The following is a 12,607-nucleotide window of genomic DNA, read 5'->3' on the forward strand; positions in this document are numbered from 1 at the left end:
AAGGTCTGCTGGCTGCAGGGATCTTTACAGTGCTGCGGACTAACCAAGCAGGGCAGCAAGTGACCAAATCTTAGTGCTTCCTCTGAGTGCTTGGAGAGTGGTGTGAGCAAATAGATCTCTGAGTTCTGCACTGGGTGGGAAGAAGTGTTGGGCAGAAGCTTTCTGCCTGTTTGTCTCAGTGCTCTGAGACCCCCATCCAGCAGTTAGTTCACTTTTCTGTGAGGGGAGAAGATGGTAGAGAAAGTGTAACTCAGGGCTTGGACTGCAATTCTCCAGCCTGTGCTTCTCCAAGTCATTGTATGACCATGTGCACCAACAACGTGGAGACGCACACATGCTCTAATTATTTCAAAGTTTAGGAAAAGATCTTAAACATCTAGGAACAGTTTATTGAGATTTTTTTTATCATTTAAATTTTAGAATCTGTGGTTGAAGAGGAAAGCTCCTTTTCTGAAAACCAGCCATTTCCTTCTCTGAAGATGGTAAGTTCCTTTGGAAAAATCAGGGCAAAGCTACCTTATTCTCTAATTTCCTGAATATTTTGTTCTCTTATTTGGGCACAAAAATAGTGTTGTGTTGAAAACATCACTCAAGTAAGTTTGTCATTGTGGTATGTTTAGGAAAAACATCCTTTTTGCAAGGTGTGTAACTGTGCTGCTTTTTGTTTTTTAATAACAAGTACCCACAAAGATGAATAAAAATCTCAGTGGGTTAATTTGGTAGCAAATTCTCATATTTCTATATAAAAGGTTAGAAAGGGAACAAAAGTGGGTGGGATGATGATGGTGGTGGGAGAAGCATTTCATCATATTCAAAGCTATGCTCTAGAGTGGAGATGTACATGTTCCAAGTTGGTATAGTACCAGCTATCAGTGAAAAAGCCAAGCGAGAGCACCAGGCTCTTGACTTCAAGCCCTAGTGCTGGCACAGCACAGCAAAACAAAACCAGTATTGAAATCCAAACCTTAGATGTAGAGAGAAATAACATTCTCCAGTCAGAGAATAATTATTAGTACTTTTACTGTATAAAATGAGACACATATTTTAAACTTTCACTCTGAAAAAAAATGTAAGCAAAATCTAACCTACATATTTAAAAGCTAGACAGTTGTCCATGAGGAAATCCTTCAGGTAGCACCAGGAAAGTGTATATAGATGCTAGGTTTACTTTCCCATTTCTACACACACACACAAACTTCTACTCTCTCACTTTTATTTTTCCCTGATAAATACAGGGAACAGTAGATTTTCCTAGTCAAAAGGTTTATCATGATTTTCATAATGATTTTGGGGCAGAGTGGAGAGATAGAGCATATTAGTGGATTTAACAGTCTGGTTGCTGAAGTGATTACTGTAATTTAGAAAGAAAACATAGTAAGCAATCTATAATAAAACTGTTTGGTTATGTACATTAGGATTTAAGTGTGCACTATTCAAGGAGGTAGATCACTGAAGAATATCTCAGGTGGTTAAAAGTAAACTAAGTATTGATAGTCACTCTAGTAAAAGAATATCACAGCTGGACGCCAGTGGCTCATACCTATAATTCCAGTTACTTAGGAGGCTAAGAGTGAGAATCACACAGATGGGTGCCAACCTGGGCAGGAAAATCCATGTGGTACTGGTTTATGTGCAGCTCCCAGAATAGACTGTAGGCTAGATGCCAAGCACCCTACTCCCAGGCTTCATTTTTTTCCCCCTATGTGTTAATATGCCTTATTTGCTATTATAAAATTGAATGCCAAATGTGTTGTGCATGTTAATTGACTTTTTAAAAAATTGGAAGAATGGGAGGTTTGATCTCAGGGTCTTGCATTTACTAGGCAGAGGCTCTGCCACTTGAGCCACACCTAGCCCACATGCTGAAGATTATAGTTTTGAAATGAAGTAAATACAAATGTCAAATTTGTTTTGCCCTCAGCATGTTGTATATTGGTTTGGTATTTAAAAATATGTAAGACAGTTTTTTGTAGGCTAATAATAGTCTTTATATATTTCACTTGATTTTTTCCTTATGACTGCCAAACTAATCCAATTGCAACATGTCCAGATAATCTTCATTAGATAAAATCAAAAGCTTACTTAAATAAGTGATGGCCATTTGATTCATGTGCCTCAGCGTAGTTTTTCAGTTGGGATGTTATATTTTCTAGCTAATCAGCTGGATTTGTTGAGCCTCATCACTATGTATTCAAAACAACCTAAAAAGCATAGTTTTTTATATAATTCTCTTAGTAAAGTATATTCACACTTGAATATAACACAGAAAACATTGTAGATCTCTTCTTGAATTCTTGTCTACAGTTTACCTTGGATGTTTAGAAGGAATGATGAAAAGAATTTTAGGTTAAATATCTATCTTTGTGATGGTAGTTATCACACTGGGAACCACTGCCTGTGCTGTAATTATGCTAATTTAACATAATCAGCTAGTTCATCCATATGTGAAAAGACGATGATTTATGTTGGAGACAAAACATTTTATTCTTTTTGGTAGTAAATCCTTCCTGATTATTTTGTAATAATTCTGTTTTTGTTTTTTTCTAATTCTGCCATTGATCTCACCAAAAACAAATACAACTGTAGGTTCTAGAGTCTTTGCCAGAAGATGTAGGATATAACATAGAAATAAAATGGATCTGCCAACAAAGAGTAAGTGATTCTGTATATATGACATTGTTCTTTCTTCCCTCCCGTTTTTAAAATCTCTCTCTAGTTTCAATGAGATTAAGAGGAATAATTCTTGTAGCTTCTCCCATCAAAACACAGTACTTGTTTGACCTTTTAGGTAATTTCTGTCTTGCACTTACAGTTATGTGAGTACTTTAAAAGAAATAGTTTATGTATCATAAAGTTTTCAGTATATGTGTGTTTTATGTGCATATTAATATGGCTTCCAGGTATACATATAAAATAGGCAATCAAAAGCCTCATTTTTGTTTTTAAATTCACCATCTAGCCATATTTTAGTTAAACAGTTTTGGTTGGGCAGTTGTAAGTACTAATAGTAGCTCTGGAAAAAAAGTTCTATAGATATGGTTTGGGTTATGTTGACATTTAGATATTTACTTTTTAAACAAATACTTATTGGGGGCTGGGGATATAGCCTAGTGGCAAGAGTGCCTGCCTCGGATACACGAGGCCCTAGGTTCGATTCCCCAGCACCACATATACAGAAAACGGCCAGAAGCGGCGCTGTGGCTCAAGTGGCAGAGTGCTAGCCTTGAGCGGGAAGAAGCCAGGGACAGTGCTCAGGCCCTGAGTCCAAGGCCCAGGACTGGCCAAAAAAAAAAAAACAAAAACAAAACAAATACTTATTGGAAAGCTGCTGTGCACCAAGTGGTAGAGCATGAGTGAAAAAGCTCAGGGACAGCACCTGGGCCCTGAGTTCAAGCCCTAGGACGGACACACATACATAAAACACACACACAAATTCAGAATCAAAAATAACAAATATTGGCCAAGGATGACTAAGTGGAATTCTCTAAACTGTTAATATAGATTGAAACAGCCATTATGAAAAAGTGATTTCTAAAGCTATGAAAAATAGAACTACCATATGACCCAGCCATATTACCTTTACCTTGTGAAGATAACTGCCCTCCCGTATTCGTTGAAGCATTGCTTGAACTAGCCAAGATACAGAAAACAACCTAAGTGCCTGTCAGTGGGCAAATGGGTAAAGAAACAATGTCACACAAATATTCCAGAAAATAATGAGATCTTGCCATTTGACAGCATAAATGGGCTTGGAAGATATTATATGCTAAGTGAAATAAACCTGACATTAAAATTTTTTCTTTATGATCTCACTTGTATGTGGAATCTAAAAATAGTTTTAAAATTCAAATACACAGAGATAGAGAAATAGATATAGGTTAAAGGCTATAAAGTAACATATATAGGATGAATAAGTATAGACCTCCTTTACATGTGAGGACAATAAGTAATACTTACTTGCATTGTCTATGTGTCCCATAATGTCTTATTGCATACCTTTAATAAATTCAGTACCATGTATTTTAAAGTTTTTAAATAGTGACTTGATGTGGCTGGGGATATGGCCTAGTGGCAAGAGTGCTTGCCTTACATACATGAAGCCCTGGGTTCAATTCCCCAGCACCACATATACAGAAAACAGCCAGGAGTGGCGCTTTGGCTCAAGTGGCAGAGTGCTAGCCTTGAGCAAAAAGAAGCCAGGGGGCTGGGGATATAGCCTAGTGGCAAGAGTGCCTGCCTCGGATACACGAGGCCCTAGGTTTGATTCCCCAGCACCACATATACAGAAAACGGCCAGAAGCGGCGCTGTGGCTCAAGTGGCAGAGTGCTAGCCTTGAACGGGAAGAAGCCAGGGACAGTGCTCAGGCCCTGAGTCCAAGGCCCAGGACTGGCCAAAAAAAAAAAAAAGAAGCCAGGGACAGTACTCAGGCCCTGAGTCCAAGGCCCAGTACTGGCAAAAATAAATAAATAAATAAATAAATAATAAATAAATAAATAAATAGTGACTTGATGTATGTGCCTTTAGGGTTTTTTCTAGCACTGTGATTCGATAATGGATAATGGTTTTTATTTTCTCTTTTCTTCCTCCTAGGATGGGATATGGGATGGAAACTTGTCAACATATTTTGACATGAATTTGTTTTTGGATATAATTTTAAAAACTGTTTTAGAAAACTCTGGGAAGAGGAGGATAGTGTTTTCTTCATTTGATGCAGATATCTGTACAATGTGAGTACTCCTGGAATGTTGCTAGGGCTCTGGTACAATGGTGTTTGGAAGGTTGGGAAATGTTCACAGTTAGTCCTTGATTTGTCCTCTCTCCAGTCATATTGCCCACATTTTTGTGCCCTCCATTCTATGGTCCCTGTGAGGGACCACAGACCGTCGTGTCCCCCTTATTGACTGTATGCCCTGGAGGGCTAACTCATTGCCCATTTTTGAGCATTAGTTTAACTCTTTTGAAGAACAACTTTGCATTTTTGTGTTTTGATCAAAAGACAACATATGCTTGTTTATAGCTGAGTAATGATTTTTTTAAATGTTGTTTATATTATTTTCTCAAATGTAAAAATAGAACATTATGGTTGTCTCCGTACCAAAAAAGTATTTTATAAATTGTCTTTTTTCAGGGTTCGTCAAAAGCAAAACAAATATCCCATATTATTTTTGACTCAAGGAAAATCTGATATTTACCCTGAATTAATGGACCTCAGATGTCGAACAACCCCCATTGCAATGAGCTTTGCACAGTTCGAAAATATTCTGGTAAGTTTGAATTTTTATTTTTTAATTTTCTATTGTTCTCTGTTGTAGAACAGTAGCAAATAAGGTTTTGCATTACTCTAAACACCTAATGTTTAAGTGACTAACATGTAACAGATAACTACTTAGAAATGAGAATGAATGTACATTTAATGTGTATTTGTAAATTCTGCATATATATTAATTTATGCAAATGTATATGAGACGTCTTATTTCATAGAATAAACAAGCTGTAAGAAGAAATTGTAACATTTTGTGCCGTTCTGCCCCAATTAATATATAGTTAATACATTAATTTCCTGTGGCAACTCTTTTTTTTTTTAACAATTTCTTTTTTTAACAATTTTCTTTTAGGGGATAAATGCACATACTGAAGACCTGCTCAGAAACCCATCTTATATCCAAGAGGCAAAAGCTAAGGGACTAGTCATATTCTGTTGGGGTGATGATACCAATGATCCTGAAAACAGAAGGAAATTGAAGGAATTTGGAGTTAATGGTCTAATTTATGATAGGTATTTGTTTTTCGTAAAAAATTTCCATGGAATGCTAGAAAAAGTGTAGCTTTGGTCTTATAAAATTATAAATAAACTTAGTTAAGCTAGCTTTGAAGTGTATCAGTCACAAAAGATGACCAGTCCTTGACCTAGATGTTCTAAGTCATTTTGGAGTGAGAGTAGCTGTAACCTGTTTTCTCTACCTTCTTTCTCATTAGTCTCCTTACAGTTCTGTAGCCCCCCACCCCATGCGCACACGCACACACACATGCACTATTGTGTGTCCCCAATGTATGTCTTTCCCCTGGCTTGAGTTCATGCCAGTCCTGGGGCTTGAACTCAAGGCCTGGCCAAATTTAAATTTTTATGTCCATTTCTACTGCCATCTTGATTTCAACATCAATGGCCCTGTCCAAGTCCCTGTTGGGACTTTGCATTGCTCTTTGTACCCCAGAGCCAGTAAGATGTATGTATCCAAAATGACATCCACTCACCGTGCGTTCACTATTGTCGTTCTCAGCTAAGCCTCCATATCTCCCATGTGTATTATTGATGTGGTTTGGCCCTTGCACCTGTTTTTAACTGTACTTCATACAGGTTGTTAGCATAACTGTAGCCAGAAGGAGCTTTTTAAAACCTGTGCCAGATCATGTTACTATTAAAAACCCATGTTTTTCTGTGTCCTCTGGAGAAGAGAAGTCTTTATAAGGTGCTGATCCTCTTCCTTCCAGATGCTTGTACTACCTCCAAATCTTTCCCTCTCTGACCTTTCCTCCAAAGGTTTTTGTCTATCTTCTGTTTCTCTTTTCTTCAGAGAAAGAGGGTTTCCTGAAATAACTGAACATAAATAACAGCCTATGTTCACAGAATGTTTCCAGACTTTGCTCTGAATCATTTATTACCACCTGACACATGCCCTATGAATAATATGCTGCTTGTCTATTTTTCTCCCTGGCTCTTTCCCCTGACTCCCTGCACATAAACACTCCCATCCCCTGACCTAATGCATTCACACAAATGGGGGACCTAAGCTGCACAAGGGAAGGCATTTTGCCTGCTGTGATCACCATCACCAGAGGGCCAGGATATGTTAAGAACTTGAAACTTATGCTGGTTTTGGATTTTGTTTTTGTTTTTATTTTGTATTTTTGTTTTGAATCATCTTCCTGGGTATAGGTCTCACAACCACCAGTTCTTTAGTATAAAGAAGTTTGTTGTTTACTTGCTGGTGGAATTATAGGCATGTAGTCTCAGGCAAAGAGGAAATGATATATTCTCAGTCCTCTGAACACTGTCCTAGGATTTAGTTCACATTACTTTTTGTTCTACAAAGTGATATCACTTGTTAAATAAAGCTTTTCCCCTCACTGCTGTCTGAATTAGTCTGGTTTTTAAATTGTAGTCCAGATACTGCCCGCCTTTTAACGTATTTGGTTAATTTTGCACAAAATAGCATAACTTTTGTCTTTTTAGTAGATATTTTCTAGGTGAAAATTAAGATTTTAAGCAAATAGTTGATATATGTGTATGGAGAAACAAATGACTGCATACATTTTCAGGCAAGAAAAATATAATGTGTGATTATATAACATACAGCTTTTTAGTTGAATCCTTCACCTCCGGACCTTGATTGCTTAAAATTAGATGTTGACATATAGTAGAGAATAGAAAGTTACTATGTAACAATATAAAAAGTGCTAAAGTTTTTCCTGGCTGGTCTCTTTAAAGAGAAATACCTTGGTAGGAATTTTGACAATGGTTAAAATGGCATTGTTAGGGTTTTAATTTTATTTAGACTAAAGCAAGATCCTGAACCAGTGTAGGGTTGAGTTGCAGAGGTGTAGGATTTTGAGGATACCTCCTGGCACTGATCTCTTTTAGAGTCTGGTGTGAGGCAAGGTGGATTATGTTGCAACAGATTTTTACTTATGAAAATTACATTTTAAAATATAACAAAAGTACCTCATGTATATATTTAAATTTTCAAACATTTCTCTAAGGCTTACAATAACAATAATAAATGATAATAAAAATAGCAATCTCCATATCTCTTTCCTGTTGTTCCTGGCCAAGTCCCCACCTCCTAAATTTTTTAGCTGTTTTCTTTAGTTACATGCATGTTTCTAAGTTAAGTTTTGAGAGATTCATGGTTTGGAGCATTCGATTCATTTAGAAGAGCTATAGTGAACATTTTAGATGTTTAAAAATAATTTTGCTGGGCATTGGTGTCTCACACCTGTAATCCTAGCTACTCAGGAGGCTGAGATCTGAGGATCAAGGTTCAAAGTCAGCCCAGACAGGGAAGTCTGTGAGATTCTTATTTCCAATTAATTACCAGAAAACTGGAAGCGGGGCTATGGCCCAGGGACAGCACCCCCGCTCAGAGTTTGAGCCCCACAACTGGCCTAAATAAATAATTTTCTCAGCCAGGTGCTTGTGGCTTACACCTGTAATCCTAACCTACTACAGAGACTGACATCTGAGGATCAGAGTTTGGAGCCAACCCCAGCAGGAATGCCTTATTTCCAATGAACTGAAAGTAATCCAAAAAGCTGGACATAGAACTGTGGTTCAAGTGGTAGAGTGCTAGACTTGAGCAAAAGGGCTCTGGGACAGAACCCACGCACTATGTTTAAGGACCAGCACAATTTTTTTTTCCTCTTTACAAAGACATTAAAACAATAAATTTTATATTTAAACAGGCTACCTCACACAAACTTTCATTTGATTTTCTAGTACTTTGAGAGTTTTGCATTTAGGATGGTCTTTTTCAAATGGTGGTTGTCTAGTTTTGTTATAAGAGGTAGTACTGGTCACACAGTAAGCTGCTCCTGCCTCCCTCCTTGTAATAAAACAATTACTTCTAGGAGCTGGGATGTACAGCTCATTGGCAAGAGTTCTTTCCTAACATGTGATTGGCCAGAAAGATCTGCAGTGCTCACTGGGGTATACACCCCGAAAGTGGAAAGGGTACTGAAGTAATGGAAGGTTTCTTGGAATGATAACTTCAACATGTACTCATTTTAATGGGACATCCTGTGTACAAATTGGTGGGCCCAAGTGTCATCCTGAGAGACAGGAACTTGGTATACACTGTGTTCCTTCTACTTCTACTAGCCTAGATCTTCTAATTTTTGTCTAATTCACTTGTTTATGTACACCCTTAAATCCTCCTGAGAAAGATCCTTATGTACTTACATCCTTCCTAAGGAAGGAAGATGTAGAAAGTAAATGTTCTTAGGTCTTCTATGTCTAGAAGTGTTGTGACTAGATTCATTTTGTACTAGACATGATTTTTCATTTGGTCAGCATTTCCACATTGTGTGTTGACCTTGAAGACTGTGAAGCCATATTGATTGCTAGTCCCTAAATCTGGGAGCTAGGAGAATTTCTGTTTGTCAACAATTTCCAGAGATGAGTCTCCAGTGATTGTATTTTCACCCATTGTTCTGGGCACTGGGTAGCGCTTTGAGCCTTATCAGAATATGTCCCTAAACTTAAGCTGTTTATTAGCTTTCACATTTTTTTTTGTCTCTAGTTTTTTGCATGCTCATACTATTTTTCTATTTGGTTTTTGTGTTGGTCCTAGGGTTCGAATTTAAGGCCTGGGTGTTGTCCCTGGGTTTTTTGCTCAAGGGTAGTGTCCTATCATTTGAGCTATATAGCTTGATTTCCAGTATTTTTGATGACTGATTGGAGATATGTATCTCATGGACTTTCCTGCCTGATCTGGCTTTGAACCACAATCCTCAGATCTCCCCCATAGCTAAGATGAGAGGCATAATCCACCACTGCCCAGCTTTCATATTTTTTTTTGTCAGACTTCATTTTCTTTTCTCTTTTTTTTTTGGGGGGGTGTGGGGGGTGTGAACTCGGGGCCTGGGCACTGTCCCTGAGTTTTTGTATCAAGGTTAGCACTCTACCACTTGAGCCACAGGTCTACTTCTGGCTTTTTGGTAGTTAACTGGAGATAAGAATCTGACAGACTTTCCTGCCTAGATTGGCTTTGAACCACAGTCCTCAGAACTCAGCCTCCCAAGTAGCTAAGACTACAGATGTGAGCAACTGGCCCCTAGCTCAAAAGTTTCTTCCTCCCCCCCACCCCCAAAACCTTTTTTCTTTTTACATGTCTTTTTTCTTCTGTGCTGGGGACCAAACCCTCTGAGCAAGTAAATGCTCTACCATTGTGCCACACCCCAAGCACTGCGCTTACTTTGAAGTATCAGGAAATCTTTGTTTTAGTGCAGCCATATGCTTATCTTAAGAACCTCATCACTCCTATGATGTCATAGAGATTCTCTAGTGCCCTTCACAGTTGTCTTTCACAGTGTGGCATGCCAGGCCAAATTCTCTGCTTGACAGCAGTGCCAGGACCCCTTTTTAGATCTCCATTTTGGATCCTGATCTTTATTGACTTTGAAATCAGAACTGTGTATAAGTTCTGGTTCTTGCAAGCTTTCCATCTGTAAAAGATGGCATTGACAAATGAGTGACTTGAAGGGTAGATAGTTACAGAATAACTAATAAACTCTGGGTTTAATTTTCTGGTTCAGTTGCTTTGTAATCAGGGATACAAAAGAACAATGCTGCTATTCTGCGTTTTTAGATAGCCCAACGTGAAGAAATTTTTTTTTCCCCCAGTCATGGGGCTTGAGCTCAGGGCTTGGGTACTGTCCCGAGCTTTTCTGCTCAAGGCTGGATCTCTACCACTTTGAGCCACAGTGCCGCTTTTGGTTTTTCTGGTGGTTAACTGGAGGTAAGTGTCTCACAGTCTTTCCTGTCTGGGCTGGCTTTGAACTCAGTCTCTTGAGTATCTAGGATTACAGGTGTGAGCCACTACTGCCTGGCAGAAAGTAATTTTTTAAAAAATGAAAGCAGCTGATGCTTTCATTTTTAATAACTAAACAAAAGCTCTAAAATATGGATGTTCCAGGCATCTTATACATGAATTCTCTTGAAAATGTTAAGGGAGTCTTAAGTAAAGCCTAAAATTGCACTATTTTATGTATTCTATGTTTGTTTCGCCATAGGATATATGATTGGATGCCTGAACAGCCAAATATATTCCAAGTGGAGCAATTGGAGCGCCTGAAGCAAGAATTGCCAGAGCTTAAGAGCTGTTTGTGTCCCACTGTTAGCCGCTTTGTCCCCTCTTCTCTGTGTGGGGAGACTGATATTCATGTGGATGCCAACGGCATTGATAATGTGAAGAATGCTTAGTGTATTGAACAGAGCCCATTTGGGGGCATGCACTTCTTTTCTGGGTATTACATTTTCATCATTGAGCATTATTTATGACTTTCGGGTTTTTCAGTCCAACAAAGCAATAATGAAGTATTTTATCCTTTCACTACATTCTTGCAAGAATTTCCAGTATGCTATTTAAATCACTTGGCCAGGTATAATTACCAGTCACTCTCTGTACAAGGAGAAAAAAATGTATTGGTTTAAACCAAGTATGTAAAGTCTATAATGTTAGACAGAGATTTATTAAAAAGCATAACACTTTGAAATTAACTATTTAAATATCTCATTATTTACACTTAGAGCTTCTCATTTTAATCAGGTCTGAAATCTTTAGCACTTGAGGAAAATGACTATGCATAATTATACCTGACCATGGAAATATAAGTACCTCAAATGCATGCATTTGCACTGGCTATTCCACCTGCGCAAATCCTGTGCCATCTGTATACATAGCTGTTTCTACATGGACTGACATGCACTTGTACCCTTTTCATTCAGTATGAACCTTAAGGCTGCTGCCATTTTTCTGCTTAACCAAACCAGCCTGAAGGTGAACCTTGGAACTTGTTTCGTAGATCTTTCAAAACTTGCTTTGTATAAATGTTAAAATTCAAAATGCTGCAGGGTAATTTAATGTACAAAATATTAGTAAGAAGTAGTAGAGTAGATCACAATATAAGTTGGATTTGTGCATGCATTAGGTTTTAAGCATGAAATTGTACATGTTTACTGTTAAATCCTTGCATCTGTGGTGCTAGGTAAGTGTAAGAAGATGTCAAGGACTGAAAATATTTTGTTGCCTAAACATAAAGCCCATTCATAGGCATTTTAAATATGCTTATAGCGCCTCATGTACACACTGTTGCTATGGGGCTTTGTTTTGAGTGTGTTGTACAGTAGTTAAATGTTCATCCAGAAAAATAAATGTCCTGAATTCTTACATTGGTATTCTTTATTGGTTAATATATCATGCATGTAATTTATCTAGGAGTGTAGAGTATCTTACTATATATCTATGCATGTTTTTAGCATTATACTAAAGTTCTTTCATTAGAAGCAGGTTGTAATGACAATAACTGTAACTTAAGAATGAATGTAAAATAAAATGACAGATTTATTTTATTATAAAATGGAATTTCCAGAAGGTGTCACTTTTGTAGAATGGTTTTGTAATGTTATTCTGAGAAGCAAATTTAGTATTGACCCGAAGCAATGGCATTTTTCGTGTCTACATTTCCCTGTGTATTCTTCCCAAGGCAGTTTATTCACATATTGACATATTTTGGTAGTAGCTGAGAATATTAAGACTTGAGATTAAAAGTCATTTCTATTTTTTTCAGGCCAAGAAATGCAGTTTGGGTCCAGTCTTAATTATGTGCTGATAGGATCTGAAATGTTACGGCATTGTATTTGTAACTGATATTTGGTGGAAAAATAGTTTACGAAATGGAGTCTTCTACAAGGGTTCTATATACTTTCCCACATTGAGTGAGATCTTTAACATTTTGGTGTTAACTAGGTACTTTCAGAAACTGAGGAAGGTTTCCATCTGCAGGCCTTCATATATACTACAGCAGCCATTACCTTATAACAATCAGCCA

General features: G+C 37.6%; 1 protein-coding gene across 2 annotated transcripts in view; it reads left to right on the plus strand.

The window, feature by feature from the left end:
- Positions 1-12,150, plus strand: part of Gpcpd1 (glycerophosphocholine phosphodiesterase 1) — a 50,853-nt gene extending 38,703 nt beyond the window's left edge. For both annotated transcript variants that reach the window (XM_048348834.1, XM_048348835.1), the window contains exons 15-20: positions 421-482; positions 2,587-2,652; positions 4,592-4,728; positions 5,130-5,265; positions 5,617-5,777; positions 10,790-12,150. In XM_048348834.1, the coding sequence (XP_048204791.1) occupies positions 421-482; positions 2,587-2,652; positions 4,592-4,728; positions 5,130-5,265; positions 5,617-5,777; positions 10,790-10,979 (752 nt within the window). In that variant the 3' untranslated portion in view covers positions 10,980-12,150. The remainder of the gene's footprint in view (positions 1-420; positions 483-2,586; positions 2,653-4,591; positions 4,729-5,129; positions 5,266-5,616; positions 5,778-10,789) is intronic.
- Positions 12,151-12,607: the final 457 nt, after the last annotated feature.

This window comes from Perognathus longimembris, chromosome 6, assembly GCF_023159225.1.
Source record: "Perognathus longimembris pacificus isolate PPM17 chromosome 6, ASM2315922v1, whole genome shotgun sequence".
Lineage (NCBI taxonomy): Eukaryota > Metazoa > Chordata > Mammalia > Rodentia > Heteromyidae > Perognathus > Perognathus longimembris.